General features: G+C 35.1%; 1 protein-coding gene across 1 annotated transcript; it reads right to left on the bottom strand.

Annotated features, from left to right (window-relative positions):
• Positions 1-74: 74 nt before the first annotated feature.
• Positions 75-27,551, bottom strand: LOC135207791 (cleavage and polyadenylation specificity factor subunit 6-like). The gene is given in 13 exon segments (XM_064239615.1): positions 75-1,197; positions 1,473-1,771; positions 2,034-2,140; positions 2,488-2,626; positions 7,450-7,613; positions 15,352-15,459; positions 15,780-15,983; positions 16,157-16,275; positions 16,277-16,566; positions 17,037-17,264; positions 17,966-18,205; positions 27,175-27,302; positions 27,413-27,551. Coding segments are annotated over 12 exon segments (2,187 nt in total). The 5' UTR covers positions 27,229-27,302; positions 27,413-27,551; the 3' UTR covers positions 75-962.

Below are 27,551 nucleotides of genomic sequence, written 5' to 3'. Positions count from 1 at the left end.
ACATTTATTTTTCATAATCCTGACAATTAGCTACATAAAGAAAATTACACTCTTTTAAGGTAAATCAAATAATGTTCTACTTCATAACTTTTATTTAAACAAAAATTATATGAAGCACTGCTAACATACGACTTTCTGGTGTGAAAGTCAACTATCTATTGTACTATTCTTCAGCCTGTCACCATTATATTGATAATAATAAAAAAATAAAGGTCACTGATAACAAAAAAAAAAAAAATTACGGTGCCAATACACTGGACGGTGACCTAAAGGTCAGCCACTGGACAAAAGAAAATATACCCCTGCTCTCCATCCCATCCCCCCCCCCCAAAAAAAAAAAAAAAAAAAAAAAAATTGGAAACCCTGTGGTCAGGCTAAAACTCTCAAGCTAATAATAATACACAAGCTTCATTATCTCCTTAAATCTCTTAATTTCTTTTATTACAAAAAACAAACAGCAATAGCAAACAACACAAACTATGAATTCTTCAGTATGACAAATATTTTCCAAACTTTTCCAAGACTCAAATTCTGGTGCACAATTACAAGTGTTGAAATATTTAAATTGTGGATGGCTATGAAACTTACTAATATCCACAACATTTACAACTGATGGCCTGCAGAGAACACAAGTGACGGACTGTCACAAAACCCTAACAAAAGGCATAAAACCACAGTGAGGTACAGCAAGTACATTCCCCGATCAGCTGCATAAAGTGCACTGCAACTTTATCACTATAATTCAAAATGCAAATCATCTATTATATAAACTGTTTATCCATTCATGTCTTCTGTCACATTCACACAAGTGTCATGAGCAAACTATCAATCATCCATTACCCTGCCAACATCTCCAGTGCCAGGAGGGCCACTGTTCATTGGAACACACCACCACTAAATTTCTTTTGTGTCATAGTGTATATAAACTTGTATACGATTCTCTCCCTTAATTATTGCATTCCCTAATGCCTAGATGAGCGGTGCGACGATGATTCCCTTTCCTCGCGAGTTCTCACGTCCCTCTCGCGCTCCCTCTCCCGTTCCCTGTCCCTGTCTCTGTCGCGTTCTCGCTCCCGCTCCCTGACAGGTTCTCTGACGTCTTCTCGAGTTGTTCTTTCTTCTATGCGTTCGCGCGTGGGCCTCTCTTCAATGCGCTCCCGCCTTGCATCCCGTTCTCTGTATCTCTCATCGTAATATCTGAAACATTTTGGACGCAGTCAGCTGCAGAATCCTTACCTACTAAGGCTGTAAATTTAAAAATTTTCCAATTCCATATATTCTAAAGTGTAACAAATGAGTATAATCTCCCATAAGTATTCAATCCACTGATTTGACAAACTTCACTCCCAACCAGATTGCCAAAATAGGTATGTAGAATGTGGCTATGTAGAATGGATTACAAATAGTGGAGTCTGAAAACCAGAAGAAATGCAAGGAGCAGGATGTACATCAGCAGGAAGCAAATCACTTACCTTTCCCTGTCTCTGTCTCTCTCACGGTCACGTTCTCTGGCTCTGTCGTACTCCCTTTCTCGGCTGTACGAACGTTCATAATCTCGCTCGCGGTCAGCTCTCTCAGAAGTTCCACGTTCCCTTTCACTGCGGTGACGTTCATACTCCCTGTCACGAGAGTGTGACCTTGATCGGTCTCGATATTCCCTCTCACGGGACCTTGACCTCTCACGTCTGTGTCTTCTGCTGCTTGGAGAACGTGACCTCTCCCTTCGCTTACTAGACCCATAACTCTTGGCTTCAATGCCATGTAATGTATCCTGAGAGAACGGACAAAATAAAAAAATTACAGATATACTACACAACACCTACAGATCACCTAATGATTGCACCATTTCATAAAGTCTTACATGTCATTCCTACAGATAAATGTTGACTACTCCTTACAAAGATATTCTTGGAGAATGCCAAAGGGTTTGGACACAATAATAATAATATTAATAACCACAACAAAAACCACAACAACAATAATAATAATAATTATATATGTGTAAAAAAAAAAAAGTTTTACCATCAACTCACCTGTAGGGAACTTGTGAGAATTTTACATCTGTCATCATGTGCAACTTTGGACTGCTTGATGAGAGATATTGCAGTTACAAGTGTTTCAATAGCACTTGCATATTCACCTGAAGAATACAGGTATTTACTGTTAATTTGTGAAAACATAAAACTCAACACTACATTCTTGACGAAACAGTTCTGTTGGGAAAGGTTACTTTATTTTGAGGGGAAAAAAAAAAAAAAAAAAAAAAAAAAGTTACTAATCCACAAAGTTAAGATATTTCTCAAAGAATCTAGCACAAATGGAAATATCTGGATGAGAAAGTACTTACATATGACAAACCTCATTTACTATTTTTATAAAGGATTAATTTATTCAGACCTCTGAGCCTAACAATGGCTCTTCTCGGGCTGGTTCAAACCTCATTTAACAATTGGAAACTTTTTTCATGTGATATGATCAGAAACTTACCGGACGAGGCATCAGCAACGGCCCTTGCAATTGCCGAACTGGAAACAGTACGATTTCTGTTCATGATATCTTCAAACTCTGCTTCTGACAAGGGTGGGGGCCCATCCATGCGGTGGTCACCCCCTCCGTAACCGCTGTGCTGTAAGGAAACGATATTGTTTCAGAGCTACGTCGTCGGGCAAACATGAAAAGTTCACGCTTGAGTTGTACCTGACAAGGAATGCAGCAGATGCAGCTCAACTAAGAATGAAACTGGGTTTACAACCAAGTTCATGGCAGGTATGGATTAGCTGTGGTGGAACATTCCTTGTGGGTCAGCTTTTACAATGTGTGCCGTTTTGCATCCTCTTGGGGTATCTGTACTTTTTATTTTGCATCACATTTCTTCAGGAAATTAAATGCTCCGGGGACAAACAATTCTTATAGCACTATTTTATGTTTTGGATATATTATAGTTGTATTAAAAAAAAATAATAATAAAACCTTTGTCCTGAAGTCATACCTTATTGACAACAGTAACTGCTTGCTATACAGGACCGCATTTGCTCACTAATAAATAAACGTATATAGTACATACAAAATACATTTGATATTAGAACAATTAAACTTATGTATTTCTCTACAGCATTGTTCCAATAGAATTAAGTAGGAACACAAAGATAAAGTATAAATCTGGATGGTAAAACTGCAAGAACCCTCAAAACAAAACTACAATTCAAGAAATCTTGCCATAAGCATTTGACCACAGCAATTTGCATTTTGAGTGTCATATATGAAATACACACCACCACCAACCTAAAATTAATCCCAAATTGGACATATTAAAAGATAAAATAAAGTAGGACTGATATATAATTAACTAAGTATCATCAGTTTTTATAAACTATGGCTGGTTAAAAAAAAAAAAAAAAAAACTGGCTATTTAAGGCAACAAATGGCACTGATCAACAAAGAAATACCTTGGGAGAAAAACAAGACATGCAACCTCTACACAAGACATTTGCATAGTATTTGCAATCACTATATTCATAACTAAACATATTCAAGCATTAAATTTTTCTATGATGTCTCCAAATTCCTTTTAATTTCCAAAGTTAAGAGAGAAGACTACATATTTATAAGCAGTGTGAGGCTACGAGCCGACATATAACCTCAAGCCTAACCGAAACTGTGCTCAGTAAGATATGCCAAATGCAGTAGTACTAACTTTTTTATATCATACATCCAGGGATAAAAGTTACAAAGTTGATGAATGCCAATTATTTGTAACATCTATTAAAATCTTACCATTTTAAAATTAATTCCCAAAAATAAAGTGGCACATCATCTTAACTTTCTAATGAATTGAGGTTTGTTTGTATGGTGTTTTTACGTTGCATGGAACCAGTGGTTATTCAGCAACGTAATGAATTGAGGTGACAATATCAAATAAGGCTGTAACCACTTACATCAACCTTTCAGCTATTATAAAACAACCAAACCTGGAGGTATTCCATTCTCTCTACTGAAATTTCTTGCATTCAAGGTCAAAATCAATTGTTAAGTAGTTTAACCAGACAACAGATTAAAAAAAAAACTTACTCATGGCAGGTTCACAGGGCTGGTCTTTTAATAAAAAATAATTTAACTTCTGGTTCTTTAAAATAAAAGTAATGACAACTGCTTGAGAGAAGCAAACCTTATATGAGCATATACGCAACTGAAACTTACAGCATGTGAAGAACAGAAAAAGAAACCCAACATAAAAGGTTTCTATATAAAAAGTACAAGTTAGAAAAAGAAAAAGATAAAAAAAGAATATATATAAATAAAAACTGCCAACCATAGGTGTGCTTCCTCAGCAGCTCAAAGGCTTCATACAATTACTGCAAGCCAGCCAACAATACTTGGGAGATGCTTTTGTTTTGGGCATACTGTAATTTTATTTCCTACCCCCTAGGGTTAAAATAATCTCAAGTCAATGATCCTTCTCTGTTCTAAAGTCTTTCCTACAAGCCATACGTACAAAGCAATGTGATTCATGGTGTTTAGCACTCTTCACACTGGACACTAAATGATGCAAAATGAAAGAATTTAAAATAGTTCAAAGCAACAATAAACACTGTAGAGATCATAGATACTTTTACAAATCAAAGCATGAAAAACTATGAAACAGACATTTTCAAGAAGTCCACCACATAACTTGTCAAAGGGAAAATTACCTGTGAGGGCATACTCAAATTTACAATAGAAACAGAAAACCTAAGAACTCACATGCTTATTTGAGTGTGGTACTGTGCATCATGCATATACAACGTAAGTATGCTATGTATATTTTGTTGACAACTGTCACTATCATTATAGGAAACTGCAAACTTTTGATCATCAGATGGCCGGAATTAGCTATACAAATAGACTTTTTATAGGAAAACTTTCTATTAAAATTCATTGTCATTAAAAGGAGAAAAATAATTTGTTTTGCACACAAGGGACTACTGAAAATGTCCTGCTCTTTCTTTACAAGGAAGCCGAAGTCACTAGTAAGTTACACGACTAAGTTTATACTTGGAATCAAACAAATGAGCGAGATATATGTAAGTGAATGGAAGGTAAAGATTTAAATAAACAAAAAGTAACTAGAATGACAATAAGAAAGCCCATTCATTTATGATAACTTCAAAATACACAATTTGCAATTGGCTTTCCATTTTGTCCAACAAACTTTGCTATGATGGATAGCAATTTTAAACATTACAAAAATACTAAAGGCTTAAAAATCTACCAAAAAGTACTGAAAAAGAAGTAAGTGACAGTTTTAAACTTAAATCACATGATAACATTTTTCTTGGACACCTCCAAAAAATAGATTTTGTGGTTAAATGACAATATGAAACACGCTATGCCCTATATGTTGCGTGCATTCATGAAATATGTAGAAAGCTTAAGTAATTCAGTGCACCAAGACCATGGAATTTCTTAAGGGTTACTTTCACATTCTATTTATAGTCACACAGGAAAAAGGGAGGCTTTAGATCTACTGTTGTGGTTATTATAAACCTAGGCTAAAGATGACTCCACTTTAATGTAACGGGTAAAAATGAACTGCTAGCTGAAAGCTAAACAAAATTAATATCATTATCAGTACATAACTGAACACAGGATGAATACTGACAAAAACCAGCAAGATAATGCATTTACAAAATCATACTCACTTCCTACATTTCATTGGTGAATAAAATACAAGCATAAAACATTAAAATTAAAAACAAGTAGTCGCATCTTAAATCTGGAGGAAGGGTTATGTGGGGAAGACTATCGGTGCTAATGTTAATGTTTAATTCAGCAACATGACAAGTTTTAGTATGTTACAACACTTTTTTTTTTTTTTTTTTTTTTTTTGTATAATTCTAATACATAATACTGTAGCATTATTTACATGACTAAGTTCAAATCTGCAACTTGGTGCTGACATTTTGGATACTGATTAATGTGGAATGACGAGTTTAATATGGCGACCAGTTAGCCTAAAATTTCTCAGGATTTTCATAAGCATTAATGGCCCATAAATAACGCATCCATCGAGTGAGGAAGCAAACCAAACCTGATTAATACTGTATATGAATGAACAGATGATTAATGCCCTAGTAGTATTCTAACTAATGCTATTATGCTATTAAAAAGTAGCACAACTGACACCATAGTCTTCTTTCTCCTTTCCTTTGACAAGGCTGCACTTAGCTGTACACTAGTATTTTTTTTAACAAGGGTGTGAAAACTGGAGCATGATAACATTCAAGTTGGAAAACTATAAGAGATGTGAGCATAATTGAAAGCACGTCAGTAATGAGAGAGAGCAATGCAGCAAGGGGCCAAAGGAATGCCGCACAAAACTTTTTTTTTTTAAAAAGTGCCTAGTGTGCCACACAAGGCACACTGTAAGGAATACAGTCCCAAGGGATGTATCTAGCTAAAAGACATATTTTGCTTACTATAATACAGAACCTTAAGTTAATCCAAAATCATAATGGTAGCATGCTTATGAAAAATGGTCATAAAATTTTCAGTATAAATTTCTCGCTAACAAGAAAGAAAACGTGGCTTACTACTTCACAGGACTTTTATGAGGGCCACACTGCAAATTCTTAAACTCTTAAACGTAATTACAAATTACAAAGGGGTGCCTATAGATTAAAATTGCAATTGCTGCTATTCATAAATTTTTTAGGGAGTATATTTTCCAGCACATTAATTATAACCACGTCAAAACCTAAAATCTCCCAGGTCATTTAATAGTAGTTTCCAAAACAATTCCTGACATGCTATGCAATCTTCATGTTGGAGTGTTATAATCAAGATCAATATAACAAAATACAACTTGGATAATACACTGAACCCTTGCCTTATCCGTAATTACTCAACATTGCATTTCCTTAAAAAAAATTTTAATACGGAAATAGCTGGACTTAATTGGTTAGGAATGTAAGAATGTTTTTAAATTACTAATTTTACATTCAGGTTCCAGATAAATAAATAAGAATCAATTTCATGTAAATAATGTAACTACAATTACCTTCAGAGAAATGAGTAAAAAAGGCACCACCTATGAAGCCTGCCAATGTTTACATAACTAACCATTATATTATGCATTTTTCTTGCCTACTGAACAGTAATAACCATTTCAAATATAGAAATACATCATCTACATGAAAAAAATAAAATAAAAAATAAAACCCTCCTAAAAGGTGTAAACAACACCTGTCTGAGTTCACACACACAACTCTTACACAAAAAGTAACAATACATAAAGATACCAACTTCAAAGGAAATTCTTATCCAAGTTTATTCAAGTTTCATTGAGACCAAATATAGAAACTAGACACACATCTTTGTAACAATGGTAACAATCATAGGAGTACTGTAATAAAGCTAATACGAATCCAAATAACAACATACAGATTTCAAAGAGTACACAATGAGCAATACCTGATGTGGAGGTGGCGGAGGAGGGCCGTAATGAGCTGGTGGTGCAGCTGGAGGTGGAGGAGCACCATGAGGTGGAAAGAAAGCTGGGTTGACGTGCGGTGCTGGAGGAGCACCTCCAGGAGGAGGGGGGCCATGAGGTGGAGGAGCACCATGTGGAGGAGGACCTGGGAAATTACATTACCATGAGGTGGTAAGACAACATCATACAAAATATTCAAGTCCGCAGCAAAGCCCCAATTTGTCTTCTGCCGAGAGGGCTGGCCGCTAACACTTGCTCAAAAGTGGTTTTACATATGTCTGAGTAGTTGGCATGAGCAACAATTTCTCTTTGCTTAACCAACTACACTCATAATAATAGTGATAGGAGCCATTTACCATACACTAAAAATAGTCAATTGCAAGACCTACTATATATGGTAACTTTTTTAACATCCAATCAACACTAAAATTTACGAATTACTTTGAAATATCTACTCATCCTTTCCTTTCTCAATCCTTAGAAATAAAACACAAAACTATTACAATCATGAACAACAAAAATGGTCAACTGCATATAGGAAAAGCACAGCTTAAAAACAAAGAGTTACTCCACAAGCAATGCCAGAAATATGAAAACATTGTTTTTGGAGGCAAAACTTGTGAGAAACTTTACAGAAGCTACTTCTGTCTACTGACATAAAGGAACCAATCTAAACCAATTTGCAAGAAACTGCATAAATATGGTCTATCCCTGATTACTTACATCAAACTAGCACCCCCACACTAGATTTTTCTCTAAGAGAACCTTGAAAGGATACTGTATTTGGTTTAAATGGTTGTGCAATGCATGCAGCACTAGAAACAAAATTAACTGGACTGTTAATACAGTTTTAGCTAACTCTTCATGCAAATTAATTTAATTTTTTTTTTACCCTTAATCACTAGCAAATCAATCAAGATAAAGATAATACCTAACTGCAATTAACTTTTTCAAATACCTTTCATTATGATGAAACTCCAAATTTTAAGTAAACATAAACAACCTGACAGTTCCAAACATTTCAGGATTATATATATATATATATATATATATATATACTATACTATATATATATATATATATATAGATATTATAGATATATATAGAGACTCTCTACAGTACTGAATACTAGTATAATCCAAAAGTTTTTGCTTTCAAAAATTTTCAAATTGAAGGAAAACCAAATGCAGCCCTCTAATAATACGATGTATTTCATTAACAAACTTAGAAAATACAAAGTTATGTCCCCCCAAAATATGAAACATGAGCACAACTAGCAAACTGCCTTAAATTTTGATAGGTGTTAACTGGCTACATAAAAACTGCACAAATCTTACGCATCTAATAATCTGCATTGACAAGAAAATACTGAGTTTAAAACGCCATTTTGTACGCAACTCTACAAGGATCAAAGTACATTTCCATTAACCATAAACACTTTTTCTAACACAAGAAGAGTTCTTCCCTGCAAACTCAGTGACATTATGTCAATTTTGCCTTATTTCTGCTGACACTGAAATCCAAGCCAAATCAGGCCTCATTAGTCATGATACAGGAAAATTCTTTGTACACATGCTGACCTGCTTACTCTTATATTTCTCTATGGTTCTGTCACACATTTTTGGTTAAGCAAAGAAATTCAACCCGTGAGGATATCAGGTCGCCACTGTCATTAAAGCATAGTTAAAAAAATTCAACCTGCGGGGATATCAGGTCGCCACTGTCATTAAAGCATAGTTAAAAAAATTCAACCTGCGGGGATATCAGGTCGCCAGTCATAAAAACAAGTTTCATCACAGCCAAATTAATCATATATTGCCTGAATTGCTATTTAGGTTGGAGGAAGGCAAGGCTACAGTTAACTTAAAGTGGACCAATAAAAAAACATTTTACATAAGAGGTATGTCATTGGCAAAAGTGAACTTGCATTAAACTGAAGCTGCTGTGTAAGTGATACCAGTATATAACTTTTTGGTAGTTTAACCAGGCCTCTTTCAAAAACTCTTTCTCTTCTCACATTGCTGGCTTGAAGGACAGGCAGGAATAAGCTAAGAGCAGGGAAATTTATGAAACTAATTGTGAAACTAAGAGTCCAGTGAAAATGGGCCAAAGGCAATTTATGATCAATAGTTCTGATGAAACAAATCCATATCCTTTTACACTAATCTTTATGAAAGCTATACTCTTGCAGTTCATCGACATTTCTTCCACTGAAATCTAATGGTTTCCTTAACAGGTTCAAATATGAACAATCTCACATAAAAAAAAAAGAAAGAACGAAAAAAAATAAATATATATATTGATGCAAAGAACAATACATTGGGGAAAAAAAAAAATCTCTAAATAACAACAGTGCTTATGAAACCTGCCATAGGATACATCATACGCTGTCGCAGGATATAGTCTGATTGAATGAAAAATATGTCATGTGGAAAACATTAAGTGTTAAGCTTACCTCACCTGATGCATAAATTGGAATAGTAAATGTAAAGCAGAAGATACTTTGGTGTACATATTGCTTTTTTTTTTTGACAAACTAATTATTACACCATTCTTGGCATTTATCAAATATCAAGTGATAAGACTATAATACTGAAACTATACAATGTAAATAATACTGAGACTATACAATGTAGTTGAGTAAAATGACATATGGACTCTCATACAAGTCAAGCAACACTGAATTCACAGGTATTAAAATTGTAACTTTTCCTTACTTTCTAAGAGAGAAAAACTTTAACTGCATTTTAAATAGAACTAAGCTTTTTTACACCTTTGAAGAACAAATGATTAGGGGATAAAACTTCTCAGATTACGGTTTCATTTCTCCAAACACATACAGTACCTTACAACCTGTCACCATCCAAATAGAGAATATAGAGCAAGAAAACTTTGTAGCAAAGAAATGACAAGAGATATATGAAGACCGAGTTCATGAGGAAGAACAAAAGATGTATGAAGAGAGAGGAAGAGCAAGTTCACAAAAAAGGGGTTGGTTGTTTATTTCTAAAAACAAAGTTCTTGGAATGTTGTAAAGCATGAACCTCAACAGGTTTGTCAAGGTTGAAAATACTTAAAATTCAGACATACTACATACATGATGCTAAGTGTTTTCTTCAAATAAGGGACTCCCCACTTAACTTCCTATGGTTCTACAACTCATGCCTCTCCATAAGACCTCGCAAATTGGACCAAGCCCCGACACACAGTCAAACAACAGGAAACCGAGCTGAAGATTCTCTCGACAACAATGAAAAGCATGGATGATTCAAGATTCTGATTTGTGCAATTTTTGTTAATGACACTTTGTTTTCTATTAGACATACATACTATATTACCTTGTTGCAGCAGTCAATGAAATTATTACATTAAAGAAACTTTTTATCACCTTTCCTATTTGTATATCTAAAAAAATAATGGTGCTGCAAGTCAATTAATATAAAACCAGCTGTAACAGTCTACTACTGAAAAGAAAAAAAAAGAAAAAAAAAAAAAAAAAAAAAAAAAAAAAAAAAAAAAAAAAAAAAAAAAAAAAAAAAAGACATAGTAAATGATTACATGTACATAATGTATGGTGGATGTCTACTTGTACATAATGTATTTAATAATACTAGTGTGCAGTAGTAGGAAACTATTCATACAAGAATACTGAAAAATACTAAAGGTTAATTACTAAGATAACTTTGTGATAAAAGGAGCAGACAAAAACTTTGTATTTCTGAAATACTTGCTGGTCAAGATACATAAATGTATGCTTAGCCTGCAGTATTGTTAGTGATTATTATAAAAATATAAGGAATTTTCTACTATTTTAAATATACGTATACGTATACCTACTGTACACTTTGCAGTACTGTTATGATTAGATATTGTGTCTGCACATATTGACTGGTGAACAGTAATGAAAATTATAGGTGGCAGAATGTATAGGATAAGCATCGGAATTCCAATTGTTACATGGCAAGCAACAGAATTAATAAAAGAAGTGTGGGAAAATGTACAATATTGCAAACTGTACATTTAAAAAGTCATCAAAATTAAGGAAAAGGTTCAGATTCATGCAAAATTAAATGCCCAAAGATTCCCTCAATCTTGTGATGCTTAATAGTACCAAGACAAATGTGTGAGAACTCTTTAACACACACACACACAGCTGGGAAACAAGTGTCATAACAGATACCAGATCACATTCTATTGTAAAGACTACACATCAACTTGATTAATGTGCTATTTGAACTTTGACAGTGACTTAACATTAGTGCTTTAAATAAATTAAAGAAATTATCTAAGATACAATTAACAAAGTAAGGTAGTATTCCACCTACTGTTTAATTACAAACTGCACTGTACTGTATAAACTAGATGTACACTAGGGACTTGATGAGAGAATGGAAACAGCATCAAAATACCCCACACAAAAGTGAACTCACGAGGATGATTATACAAGAGTTTAAGAGAACATAATCTTGTCGTAAGTGAAACCGTTTGTATTTAGACATCATTATGGGATCATGGCCAATTCTTCCTGCTTAAATTATTAAACAGATGTGGACAACATTACCCATTGTCCTTGGCAACCCTATACTAATTTAAAACAGAATGAATTTAGAATGCATTTCTGACATTTGGATCTGGACTAAAATAGGTGCCATATCCTTTCCCTAAAAATTGGTGGTGTACCTGTATCTATTCGTTCACAAAACAATCAATAGCCACCATCACATTGTCTTAAGGTGGTGCGCCCAAAAATTTCAGTTATTATATACAATTTGAAAATCACCTCTGTATGGGCCTGTTTGACATTTTATAACAATGATAAACTGTTCTTTTCAAGAAATGAATAAAATGAATCCTTTTTACAGCAAAATTGTCTTGCTACTTTAGCAAAATGATCCTGAAAGCTGCTGTTTTATGAGTTCTCCTGGGCCTGAGAAATTCATATTTCTAATGTATCATACTTATGATATTTTATCACAACCCATGTTCCTTTACAACACAGCAGAAAACCTGTATCAATATTTTTAATCTTATGTTCCCAACTGATAAACAAAGATCAGTAATAGTGCTACCTGCAGCCTACAGTATCCATACAACTCTTGCCTCAGTTTCCATCAGTATGGGATTGCCAACATTTGTCAATATAACCAACTTCCAGATTTATTTATTCAGCAAGAGCTTTGAGTCATTCACAACTAGACTGTCTTTGGCAAGCAAGAGGTGGTGGTCTGAAAAGACAATGGACTGGTTTTGGCTGAACAGATTGGACAACAAGCTTGAAGCAGCTACTGTCCTACACCTTTGGATGTACTGGACTAATTGTATGACATCTCCTAACCAGAGAGGTAACATACGCTATAGGAGCAGGTTTTAGTTTAACTACACAACTAAGGACCCACCTAGCCCGTCATTTTTTGGTCATTGTCACTTACCAATGTGGTGTCAGACACTGCCATAGATACTTGAGTGAAACTAGAGGGCAACGGTACCAACAAAAAATACATGAATGATGGCCATTCCAAATTTCATGCTGCTCATCCATAACCTAAAATGTTTGTTCGTGCAAGCCAAACACTTGCACAACAGCTTCCTTCCAGTTCTTGGCTTAAAAGCCTTATATATGCTATATAATACAAGCAGATGACTGATGGGCACCAAGGGTTCAAGGTATTGTAGTGCTGTACTGCTAGTGATCTGCTTGTTAAAGAGCGCAATGCCAGAGAACATTCAGTCACAATTACAAATGTGTATGTATAAGGGTTTGCACAGGAAGCCCAATTTGAATTCCTATCTCATGTAATGACAAACCTCCAACTGAACTGTTCAATGACTTATGTCCTGGACACATTTGAAAATCTAAGAAAATTTAGCCAATTGCAACAAACTGGGCCAGGAAAAGGTGATGGCATACCAGGTGAACAACTCTTGAGAGAGATGACATGAACACCTTTAATTTAGCTCTCAATTTATAGCTAAAAACATCATGAGCATTGCAAAGTTGGCTTAACCAAATGGAAGCTTCTGGGTACCACACTTCAGTAAAATTATTAGTAACTACTAATTCAAGAGCCCTCAAACACACATGCAAGAATATGCAAGACTGAAGTTTTTGAAAATGTGTATTTATACTCGTGTACACTCAGGATATGATTACTAAAGACCCTGCACTGCTATAAAGCCACGACTGCATTAATAATTACAATAAAAATTCTATTTTACAGAAAATACAGATTAGTAGTACTTTACCATTTTAAGTAACCTTTTTTTTTCTGGAAGTCTTAAGAAGCACTACAGTTATACATTTATACTGTCCCTTGCCTTTGTGTACACCTGTATATGATACATGTGCAAACAATAGCAACATTAATTTATATAAATCATGTCAACTGTACAGTATATAGGTGTTTATGTATATTGAGTACCTGCCTAAAACAATCTACTATATGCACTATTGGCATTAGTCTTCCTCTTGCAAGGTAGCTGAAACACTGAACAAATGGGATGAAGAAATGTTTCCAGAAACAAATCAAGAACATATTCCAATGGGGAATAAACTGTCCTAGACAATTACATCCCCTCAGGAATTACTCATTAACTAGAGTGAATAGTTGAATGAGCAATGAAACACACACCTAGGCTCAATTATTAATGTTCTATAACTGCATCTACAATAACACACTACTAATATATGCTTTAACATTACAACTGACAACTTTTTCAATCATGTACAAAATCATAAATGAAGTGTGGTCATTTTTCCGACATTTGATGATAATCTATGGTTACTTAAGATTACAAAGTGATTCTTCAAATACCTTCATAAAGTGAATATCAATCAGATTAATATGAAATAAAATAATAAACCTGGACCAATTCCAATGCCCACTTCATAAACTACAAAAGAGAACTTGATTAGTAATAAAATTGACATCACTGTCCAAGTTTTCAATATAATAAATTTAATCAGTTTTGAGCATATGTGGATATTGAAGGAAGACATGCGAGGGGAACAGATGAGAAATGAAAGAGAACAAGGATGGCAAATCCCAAGATGAAACTGACCAGTTACTGCAGAAAGATATAAGCATGCTAAACCTGTCAAAAACTTGATGATTATGCCTACTGCAACTACCATGAAAGTTACATTCACACCAGTACAAGTTTCTTGCATTTTTCCCTCAACTGAAACTTAGCTTATAATTTCACAATAAAACCACTCGGGAAATCCTAGCATGCTGTTAAAATTCTTTTCTTAATTCTTGCTTATTCAACTATTCACTCCTGATTACATAAATTAGTTTTTATATAATTCACAATGGTAGAAAAAAATAAAATAAAGCTGTCTGTTTGTAAATGGCTACAACACAACAGAACAGAGCTACCTGCTCACACAAACATATTTACACCAGTGCGGTAAATTTCAACATAACATTCCAGGAACAAATAAGTTTGAGTCCACTTTATCATCATTAATTATAAAACTGGCCAAATATACAAATGTAGGAAAATGTTAAAATACAACAGGCAAGAAAAAATAATGTTCAAAATAGAAAACAGCAAAATTATGGATCAACTCCTGAATATTAAACATTTAAACTGGAGTCAGTAAATTCAACATTAATAACAAGAGCATGCTATTCACTTTGGTTTGAAATATCTGTTAAATTCAACACAAGTTCTAATAAAGGATAGCATGAATCGACTAGTGCCACTACTTAATGTTAATAAACATGGCTAAAAACAAATCCAGGCACTTTAGTCTAAATGGAAAAGTTCCTTTGGCTTAAAAATGAGTCATTGAAGTAAAGGATAAAGGGAAAATGAATCAACCCACACCACACACATCTCTTATCCAATGCAGTGTAACTGCAATTGTCTAGCTTTACCACTGCCATATATTTCTGTGGTGGGGGTACATTGGCCCATTGGCGGCCTCGTGGGGAGAGCCAAGCTGTGAGGAACCGTAGGAGGGCTGCTCGTGGCAGGAAAGCCACCTGCCAACAAACACCAACAACTTAAAAACCAAAAGGGTTTCCCTTAACACTATTTAGTCAAGGGTCTCACACATAATCATCTGAAAGGATTACTGAATAATGACATAACTACTACTACTATCTATTCCATGAGGGGCCCCAGGAGGCTTCCAACTTAGCATGCGCTTACTGTCAAGCAGCACTTATAAACCGGACTACAAAGTTCAATACACAGGTAACAACAACTTGAGGCTGCACCTCTCATTTTTACTCTTGTTAAAAGTATGAGCATGCAACCTCAACTACAGTACTTATACCAATGACTTTTACACTAAGGTTACCTTGTATGAAATCTGGTCTAGGTGGTGGAGCCCTGGGATCTATTGGTGGTGGTGGGCCGCGAGGGGGTGGGGGCCCTTGCTGACCTGGGGGTGGTCCCATATTTGGTGGGGGGCCTCGAGGAGGTCCTGGCGGAGGAGCTCCTGGTCCTCCTGGATGTACGGGTCTTTGCATATGGCCTGGTGGGGGACCTCTTGGACCAGGACCTATAATAAAAAACCAAGAAAATAGATTAAGCGCAGTTTTCTTCCTAATTATCAACGCTTCCCTTTAACCGACTTTGGTGCCATTCTGAACGCAATATGTGCCGAGGTATTTTTAGGCCAAGATATTGGAATATACTGACAACACCCCTTCCATCCTAGATAAGTAAACTAACCTTGCATACTATGTGGTGGTGGGCCTCGGGGTGGGCCTTGATGAGGTCCATGATGTGGTCCCATGTTAGGAGGTCCGTGTGGGCCAGGCGGTCCCCCGTGTGGAGGACCGTGTGGGCCGGGGGGGCCAGTGTGGACCCGGAGGTCCGTGGTGTCCATGAGGGCCATGTGGACCACCATGGGAACCATGAGGCCCATGAGGACCTGGCGGCCTATGATCCATGCCAGGGGGAGGCATGCCTCGACCCGGTGGGGGCATGCGAGGTCCACCTGGGCCTCCAGGGTGTCCACCAGGATGGTTACCTGGATGGCTACCAGGTGGCCCTCCAGGACCCCCAGGACCTCCTGGTCCACCAGGGCCCCCCCGCTGCTGGTGCTGAGGGCTGGAGCGGGTTTTGCTTTGCGCCTCAAACTGGAAAGGAAAAACTCATTACAAGGAATAACATACACGCTAAAATTACGTACACAGAACAAAAACAAGATAAGTCTATTCAGTTATTCTTCTTGTATTGTATATGAACTTCTCTTTTCTAAAACAAGTGTGTCTTTTGTGCAAGTTTGGTTGCTGCTGTCCGTCATAGGACCTATCAAGACAACTCCTTGAAAACATACGAATTTCAGTGCTACGAGGTTTCCAAAATTGCAAGGGAGAGAGGATGCTGCATTCCTTGGTTTTAAGTATGTATATAAAAAAAAACTTGCATTCCTTAGATTTATGTATGTATATAAAAAATGCTCTATGTTAAACCATGTCAAAACTAACAATAAGATACTTATAAAAGATAGAAACCTTCTGAACTTGACAAACGTCTATAATCTGCTACCATACAAAACAGACAAAGTTGTAACACATCCTCCAGAAATAGATGTTTAAACACTCACCTGATTGAGAGCTTGTTTGCTTGGAAAATTAACCACTGGGTTCATCCCATGAATTTCTTTTCTTGGCAGCTTCTCCATTACAATACGACTGCTTGCTTCTGATCCCAGCGAAATGGCACAAAAGCCTTTACTTTGGCCATTTGCTCTGTTTTCAAAAAACTTGACATCCAAAAAATCTGATATACCAAGACTCTTTACTGCTGCGGCCACATCATTGTCTGTTGTCCACTGAAATAAGAATTCATTTGGTTTAAAATTGTCAAGTAAAAGAACAAGATTTGCCAGACTATACTATAGAGAAGCACATTTATATGGAACGAGGAGGGGAGTACACTTTGGGGCAAGAAACTAACCAATACTTAGGTTACATTCCAGATGGCCATTTGTATGCTAAATTGTTTGCAAGTTGGTTACAGTACTCTTCATGCTTATTCAAGCAACACTTTTCAGGAGTTTTGGTGCAACTTTTGAAATGAACTTGACTTTGGAGAAGCATATAAATAATAATTTGTTCTCTGTTCTCAACACTGATATCTTGCAGAAATGTTTTACAATGTTTTGAGATGAAGCTATTACTGTACTATATTGTTAATATTGTTCCTCTGCTCCCAATGTTGGTATTTTGCAGAAATGGGCCATTGACAACTTTGTTCAACATGTTTGTCCACTTCACTTCCCATGCATACACATTATTAGCCGAGGCCACTGTGAAAGTTCAAAGTGAAATGACAGAATGCCAAGTACTTTTGGGTATTTTCAACAATCTTCAAAAAGTACTAGGCACTGTCATTTCATTTTGAACTTTTCCAGTGGCTTCAGCAAATAAACAAATCACCTGCTTACTTTTGTGATATCTAGCATGCACAGTCTATGAACAAAAAAATATAAGCAACTGATAATCATGCGACCAATTTTAGCATGACACTCACCCATGTCAAGTTACCAACATAGAGTTGGAACTTCCGCCCACTATGTGGAACTGGGCCTGAGAAAGCAGCCCTGTCTTCTGATGAAACTGACCGACCCCTCGACTGGGAAGACTGTCGTGAGGGAGCAGACCCTCCATTGCGCTCCGAAGTAGGTGGGGCCGGACTGGCATCTTCTCTATCCCGTTCTCTTCCTCCACCTGTGAGGACTGCATCGTACAGGTCCCCGTCGGCAAAGTCGTCCTAAATAACAACGGGAAGTCATTTGTTGTTAGAGCTTCAATGGGCATGATTCGACTAAGCATTATTATTCACTCATACAATTTCTAACCTCTTCATAACTTTCATTAGAGATGGGCTCAGTAAATGTCTAAGCACTAATTAGTAAAAAGCTAAAATAAACTGCCAAACTACTACAGTAACTTCTGAAATACCTCTTCATTTTTACTTAAGTAATGTTTGAAAACAAAGTACCAGACATGACGGAGCCAAAAAATTTTTTTGTTGTTTTACTAATTCATATAAAAGTCACACGGGAAAACTGGCATTAGAGAGATCTACGTAGTCGAGCAGCGATATCTTACCATGTGTGTATCAAGTCCTCGATATGTTTATCATAAAATTACAAACTGTTAATCATAAACTAGTGCATATTTTGTACACATACAGAAACAGTGTTGGTGTTCACTTCCATAACTTAAAATTTCACACATGCTTTACATATGGAAAATCCCTACAAAATACCGATTTCATTCTACCATATAAATATGCTAATTATGTTTTTATATCACTGTTTCACAGATGGAACAAGACAAAATGTAACCTCTTTCATAAGGGGACGGCAAACTCAGTACTACACAAATATTTTCTTCACAAAGTAAAGCTTATTTAATGTGTGGTGCAATGCAATTTGAAAATAATTCATATTCCAATTACAAAACATCCAATGTCCAGCTCCCCTTTTGAAAATGTCCAGCTCCCCTTTTGAAAATCAGCCTAATTTTTAAAAGTTAGAAGATGGTGATAAACATTAGTGCCCTCATGTTACCAACGAATCTGGGCAGATTGAGGTAATTATTATCTACCCAATCAGCAATTTCTCCTTTTAAAGCAAACCAAATATGGCAATCACTACAAGCACTTCTTGTAGGACTTGAAGAGGACTTAAGCATAAATTCTACTACTTTATGGATAGTACTACTCTCTCCAAATCCATTAAGAAGTTCACAGAACTAGAATCACAATCACAGATGTCTTGTCCCTCCCATAAAACAATGCTATATTTCTTAAATGTCAATAAACAAGTCACAAATGTTATATGAATAATAGTAATAATATAAATGATAATAGACACCAGTTCTGAACGTTCTCATAACATACAAAAACACTTCAGAACTGACCACAGTCATGTATCCAAAAGCAAAAAGAACATGAAGTCATCAACTGAAAATACTAACTTCTGTTAACAGGTAACAATGGAATCAATCATCTGATCTTGTTTCATTGTAATCCATGATCATAAAGGCACACAAAGCTGTGGTCATGACTAACAAGCTCAGAAGTGAGTACATCCAGTCAAAACTGTATACACATTACAAGAAAAACAAAACAGAACATGGAGACTATCAATATATATATCTATAATGTATATATAAATGTCATATCGGAAACAAAATCAGCTGTCTTGCCATTCCTGCAAAGAACAACAATTAGCCTGAAATTTTAATCTGGTAGATTGGTGACTTATTATAAGGTGGTTTAACCAGACTGATTATCTACAAAAAATATAACAAAAAGTTCTCATAATTCAGTCCTTAAAAAAATGGCTAAAAAGTAAACAACGCAAGGCTTCCCAACACTCCCCAAAACTTGACAAGGTTGGGTGTCAACACCAATTTGAATCAAAAGTTAGCTATGAAATCATTACTTTTTAATCATCTGAATCCTATCTGTGTCCATCAATTCATGAAACTTGAATAACTTCACAACATTCTATTTAATGCTGGACTTTGCCAATGTATCTTACCAAGAAACATGATACATTAAGTCACACTATGGCAGATACTTTATGATTACACAGAAGCCCACTATGTATGAAATTCTTCTGTGACCCAAATACAAAAAGTGTCACACAAACATGAGGTTTTAGAAGAAAATGGACTATGGTCACACTTTCTCCATTAAAATAGAGTTTGCCTTACTTAAGTTTACATGTTATCTATGTTTCTGGTTAGAGGGAAGAATTACAAAATAGATTAATTTTTTTCAGATACTAAGCTTATGCAATATTTGTCAAAGAATCATGATTCATTTCATGATTTTTTTTTTTTGGTAAAGGCTGTTTGCTTAAGCATATCATGGTGCAAATAACTACCATGTTATCATAATTACTTTCTAAATAATTATTCTATCTTTTAACAATAAGCAGCTTTGTTCAAAGCATTATTTTTTCTTTTTTACATATCTAGAACACCATCCTTGCTGGTTACAAAGTTCCCAGGCCTATGAACTCCTAAAAATTACCTAAAGTTTCAATAAAAAAAAAAAAAAATAAATAAATAAAGTTATATCTACATTGTATGATCATACCTGACAACCTTTATAAAATACCACACCTTTTTCTCTTTCTTTCTTTTTTTACAAGATACAGTATAGTTCATGTTAAAAAATACAGTTCATATCCAATGAAGAGAAATTCAGGGCATAGAACATCTATGCTTCACTCTTTTGCATTAACCAACTACTTTAAATTCTAAAGACCATTTAACCTTGAAGTAGGCCTGTTCACTACTACTATACATAAATATCTAACTATATTCATAAAAAGAGAATAAAGGTATCAAGTTCTCTTCTTGTATTGCATTTCAAAATAGAAAATAAACAGTGAATAATCAGGACCAAAGGACCGAAAACGAATGACTTACCAATGGCAATAATCTCTACAGATTTTCAAAGGATTCTCACAACACAACACTGGTGAAGTGCTGAAACTATTTTTATGCCTCATTTAGTTATGGCCAAATGATTAGTTATAAAAGCATATTTCACAAAAAGTACTAAGTCATACTATCACATGGAAACATTTGAATGACAACAATCAACAATCATTTTGGAACTACATTAGCTGTCGGGCGCACAAACCTGCAAACATGCCGAAGAGCATTTCATACACTCACATCAACTGTACAGAATTTATCCCTGAGATTTCAACTTGCTTGATATGCACACAAAAACCATAGTACCTCTTCACCTGCCATGCATTTCATCAGACTGGCATCAGATCTTTTTACTAATAAAATTCAATTCCCTCTAAAGCAACAAACGTCTAGTGTGAAAGCACATTTAAACTGAACAACGAAAATAACTTTTCTGTATACTTGAACTTTTACCAGCCAATTCAAGTTATTACATATTAAGTAGTTTCAAAATATTCTCTAACCTCTACAGTGCTTTCATTCCATAAAATTACCATACAGTACATGCAGCACTGAAGTATGGAACTGAAATGGCTTTGTTGATGCTAAAAACAATCTTAAAAATGACTTTCATACAATCAGATTAAAAAAATATTTCATCAGTGTACAAGTTAGCAAACAAGGCATAAGAATCCTTTGCAAACCCATAAAAATTAATTGCAAGTGAAATAAAGGAAAAATATAGCATGTTGATAACAGCAGTGTCACGGACAGCTACAGATGCCAATAAAACTTGAAGCACTAAAAATTATAAACATTTCCTTGGATATTATTCTCACATTATGGCTAGTTAACATTATTCTAATTTCACTACGACCTCAAAGGCTGTATTCGAAGATTTTTACCAAGAACTAAGATGTCAAGAAAGTAAAAGAACTCTTGTCTACAACCTTAAGGAAAATGGTGAAGTCTATGGCACAAATCCTTCATCAACATACACCACACACTGTACTTATCTACAAGCATCCCTGGATATGGAATCTCAAACGAAAGGCAAAATATTTGTATATTAATATTATTACCCTAGAGGTACTTTGTCACAAAGGGTTTGAACAACTATTCTCGAGATTCCTCGGTTATAACCCAATGCTCCAAACAGGAAATTTGCCACCTGATATCTTCCACATACTTTTTTTTTCTTTTCTTTTTGAAATACATTTATATTGGTGTATACAGTGCACAAAAAATACCCTACAATCACAAACTGTACAGACCATTCACGTGTTGTTATATTGAACAATGGCTCCTTAATAAACATAAGATGTTAGATCTATTTACATGTCATTTTTGTATAACATATCAAATATTGAGCTTCCTGGAGAGGAAAAACTGGAATATTTCACAGCCTTGAAAATCAAGATAACACAGTAAAATATTCAGGCCAAACTTTCACAATGCCACTTGAGTGCCTTAACATATGCATATTATTTAACAATGGATTTAGATATCAAAAGTTAATGTAGGAAAAAAAAAGATAACGAACTGTCTTTGGATAACGTTCCTAAAGATCCAGAGAGATCTACATTTGGCAGAGAGAGTGAGATATTTGAAATTCTACCTACGAGAATTTAAACCAGCAAGGATGGAATTGTTAACATGTAACCAAACCAAAAAATTAAGTTTCAGACAATAATAATATGATATATAAATATATATAAATATATATGAAGAATGATGGAGGGTGCAGGACTAGAAACTTCGCAGGAGTTCGTTTCATACCAGCTCATTTCACATCCTGGAATGAACAACACCGAACTGTCAATCTGAAGGTCACGACTGGTGAAAACTCTCTTTTTATCACACCCCATCGTTTCACTGCTATCAAATAGTATGTGACTATGAAACGAATGAATTTAGTTAAGGATTAGCATGTATATATAAAAATATTCTCTTCTCTTCTGAAAACTGAGCCAAAACATGAAAAAGCTGTCAAGGACAAGCAAATCTGACATGATTTTATAAAAGGCTTCTTGATACTCATGTTTTTAAGTAGTCAATTCTTGACCAGCAAGAAAAATCTCATGTCATGACTCAGACACTAACTATGCTTTACGCTCACAAGCTGTGTTTAAAAAGTAATGCCTATGAATGTCAAAATAATCGACTTATAAAAAGAGGAGGGGGGGTTACTGAATTCCTAAAGAAACTTCAGCACAAGTATCTCACTAAAAAGCCTGGGTAGTTCCATTTTACTTCAATGACCTATCAGTAGTGGTTCTATTTACATTTAATGAGGAATCTTCAACAAAAAAATAGTAGAGAAAAGCCAGCATAAAAAAATCAATGAAAACAGTGACAGTGACAAGCAAGATTTTATTTTACACTGAAAACAGGGATGCTGCAAATGAAAAGTCGAAGGGATTAAAAGACCCGCTACAAGTTAGCAATGATCAGCAGGACTCTGGTAGATGGAGCCACATGTACAGTGACACACACACACCTTGTGCTAAAAACTGTGAATTCATAAGCTAAGATGTTAACCTACCAGTCCACATGGTCTGCCATTCTTGAAGTGATGTTGAACTAGTCTCATTTAAATCAACTGAATTCTATCAACTGGCGTAAGTGAGTGCTTTACTGAATCTCGGACTTCTACTTTAGTTAATTTCATATTATATATATATATATATATATATATATATATATATATATATATATATATATATATAATATATATATATATAAAAATTTAACATTGCAGGACCAAACCCTATGGTTGAAATTATATATGTATTGCCTTTTGTGTTCTCTCTCTCACACACAAGCACATAGACAAGAAGGGTTATGGGCTAATGGACTTTACTAATCTGAGCACCATTGTCACTGGTACCCCTCAAGGATTGAGGCTAAAGACAGACTACATTCACTCAGGTGTGCAATAACAACTGCCAATAGTAAGAAGGCTACTATGTATATATATATATATATATATATATATATATTATATTAATATATCTATATATATATATAAATATATATATAATATATATATATATATATATAAAACCGATCCTCCTATCTGCTTTATATTTACCATCAATTGCAAAAGGAAACTGCTTGCTTATTCAAGTAATTCTGACAAGAGATTAAATATTTAAAAGTGACAACACCCAAATAATACATACTCCAAGGCTGAATTTCAGACAAACCTGAAATACTGCTAGCACCCTTCCAAACAATAGTTATCTTTCTGGCAATATTTGATACTTTTTCAAATGCTTGGAGTAAATGTATAAACATTACCTACTGCAGTCTTTCTCTGCTCATAACTTGAGCATAAAATGAATGATACTTTTTTCCGGTTGCATTGCTTCAGAGTCGCATATCCTAATACTCTTTTGATCTTTTTAAGAGCATTGAAAGTATCAGTATTAGTTGGGAAAAAAAAAAAAAAAAAAAAAAAAAAAAAAAAAGTAATACTGATAATTTCAGAGAGTTGCATCCTCTACACTAATCACATAATTCAGAAGATAAAGAACATGAGTCATAGAATATTCTTTTGTGTATGAGCATTTAAATCATAAATTTCCCACTAAAGTACTGCTAGCAATTTTGAATGAAATGGGGAGTGTTTTTTCAATATAAGGGGTCATAATTTTTTTTCAATATTCTTTAAATCAATCCCTTTAGACTTGCTATAAAAAACAAAACTGAAACCTGCACTGTCTACTGCAACCAACCACTATACAACAACTGAACAAAATGTGACAATCAGCCATTTTTTTTTTTTTTTTTTTTTTTAAGCACTAGGTTGGTTATTCACTCCTTACCGACTACGATAATTAGTTTGAATAAGTCGCTAGAAAATCTTTTAATTCTGCAACCATCCACCCATGACAAAAAAGCAGGGCCCATCAACTTAAAAATTCCCTACCAAATTTTAAGCCAGAAAGGTTCAATGTATGAATTCATCTGTGAACAGGCAATTTTAAGCTTTATTGTTCCTGGCACTAAGGTTATTTCACTGTATACTGGGAATCGCTTATTTTTTTTTTTACCAGCTTCTTTGGCCGACACTTACACAGATGCCTACTTGCAGGTTATGCTCCAGTACGGTACGTTTAATTGTGTGTACCTAGGTCTCCGATTCACAGTGACAAAGATAGAAAAGTAATAAGTAATAACTTGTGGTAGGTTAAAGGGTGCCCATGAGGGGCAAAGCCCTCGAAACCCAGTACGAATCTGCATCATAGATTAGCAGGAAGTTATGGAGAAGAGGTGGCACAAAGTGTCTTTAATAAAACCAAAACTGCTATTTAAAAAAATAGGTAATATATATCAAAACAGCTAAAAGCAAGCTAACTCTTCTTTGTACTCCTCAAGATTGTCCACTTGGCTAAAAGGCAAAGGGTTTGTGGTCCAAAGAAAGCTTGTAATATTTTTGACAGACAGACCAGAGAGAAAGAGAAATTAATTGTAGGGCCAAGCATAACTAGAAATAGCAATAATAAGGAACCAATTTATATGTAAGTGTTCAGTGACGACCACAAACCCAACACAAGATGAAACTATTTCTGCCAACTAGTCCTGACTTGAGAGCTCCTGAAAGTAGATCTCTACTAAGCATCTGACCAACTCGTAGCTACAGATCAGTCACATGCTGCTCTAGCCTAACTTATTACCATGACTAATAATTATTAACAGTCTCAAGAAGTTAAAAAAACATGGAATTAGGGTAGAGAAATTCAGTGTTTTAAGAAAAATCAGGCCTGTTAACCTAAACCAACTGCTTATACCCCATGCTTGCGGAAAAACTGAATTGGACAATGGACAAATATTATCATCATGGTGCCTAGAAAATGGTTTTTTTTCTTTCTAGAATTTATGTAAATTACTCCATTTTTTTTGCTAGAATAATATACTTACGTGAACTACTTTTTTTCCTAAAATATTATATTTATTTGATTAAAAAAAACTTTTGCTCGAATATACTTGGGTAAATTACTTAAAAATGTGTTTTTTTGTATGAATATGTTAATGTAAATTACTTTGGGTTTCTTTTGCTAGAACTAGAATATACATATGTAAATTACTCAACAATTCTTTTTGCTAGAATAACTTACATAATTTTGTTGTTGTTAGAATATACTTAGGAAAATTACTTGATTTTTTTTTTTTTTGCTTATCAAAATCTTACCATGCTCACAGCGCAAAAATAGGCCTATGGAGGTAGTCTCACTTACAGGAGTACAGGACAATGCAACATTTACATCCCAGGACGACGCTCGAATCCCTCATGTTAACGTTAATCCCATGGGTATAGGCCTAGTTTAAGTCCTTTGACCACACACTCAAATAGGCCTAGGCACAATTTTATTTTTTAATTATTTTTTTTAGACATTGATAATATTTTGTTAATCATTTTTATTTATAAAGACTTTTCCCATAATTATTTATTAATGTTAATCCCATGGGTATAGGCCTAGGACAAGTCCTTAGGCCACAGATGCAAATAAGCCTAGGCACAATTTTTATAGTTTTTCGACATACAAAATATTATAAGTTATTTCTTTCTAAAGCTTTTTTTCCATATTTATTAATGTTAATTTCATGGATATAGGCCTAGGGTAATTCCTTTGGCCACAGACTCAAATAGGCCTAGGCACATTTTTATTAATGTTTTCTTTTTTAGAAAATTATTCAAAATATTTAACATTAAAGATTCTTTAACATTTTTTTTTCCACAATTATCTAGCCTGGCCCTAAGCCTTCGCAAATGCCTATGCCTACAGGAAGGAAAGGTAGGGCTACATTAATGACAATAGGCCTATCAAGGATACTGGACTAGAAATGCAGGCTATGTAGGCCTATTTTAAATTTCAAAATAAAATCAAATAAAAATGAACTTAATTCATCAGGATACCATGTAGGTCTACTTTAAGGTCGACCGAAATAATAGGCCTATGGGGGATACTGGACTAGGATAAGGGCTACGTAGGCCTATTTTTGTATAATTAACCTAACAGGCTTAAATATAATAGGATGTTTTTGGATATTTTAAGAGTAAATCGCATGCAGATTCGCGTGATAATAAAATAGATGTGTGAAATATTCAAAGGTAAAGTTTACGTCAATAATAATAATCATAGGCGTAGGGTCGTATAGGCATAAGACGACTCCACCAAAAAAAACCTTCATATATTTTTGTGAATTTTGATATGAAATAACTACACCAATGTGAAAACAAGAGACCAAATGATTCCCGATAAAGAAAAGCAGGAAGCCGCGCCGCCTTACTTGGGTGAAGTCCTGTTCCACGTCGTCGTAGAGATCGATATCCACGTCCGCCATGACTCCCTCTTCTTCCCGCCGCCTACTTCTTCTCCTCGTCCTCGACGACGTCTCCTCCTTTATTTCTCCCTCTCCTGCAAAGGACAGGGGCGTGTATCAGGGCCTCTACGTGGCTTAAAGGGATTCTCTGAACTCTGGCGCACTCACTTCTCACAATTGGAATGCGTTTCCGCCATAGGTTTACCTTCAAGGTCACGTTGGAGTTTGGTTGTTTTTCCCTTTCCCGATGATTCAATGGCGTCCGGCTTCTGCTCTGTTGCTGCTGCTCGCCTTTCTTGTCCGAACAGTGTTGCCAAGTCGGCACGAAACCCCTGACGTGGGTT

This window comes from Macrobrachium nipponense, chromosome 34 (assembly GCF_015104395.2).
Source record: "Macrobrachium nipponense isolate FS-2020 chromosome 34, ASM1510439v2, whole genome shotgun sequence".
Lineage (NCBI taxonomy): Eukaryota > Metazoa > Arthropoda > Malacostraca > Decapoda > Palaemonidae > Macrobrachium > Macrobrachium nipponense.
This window is presented reverse-complemented; position numbering and strand designations above follow the sequence as displayed.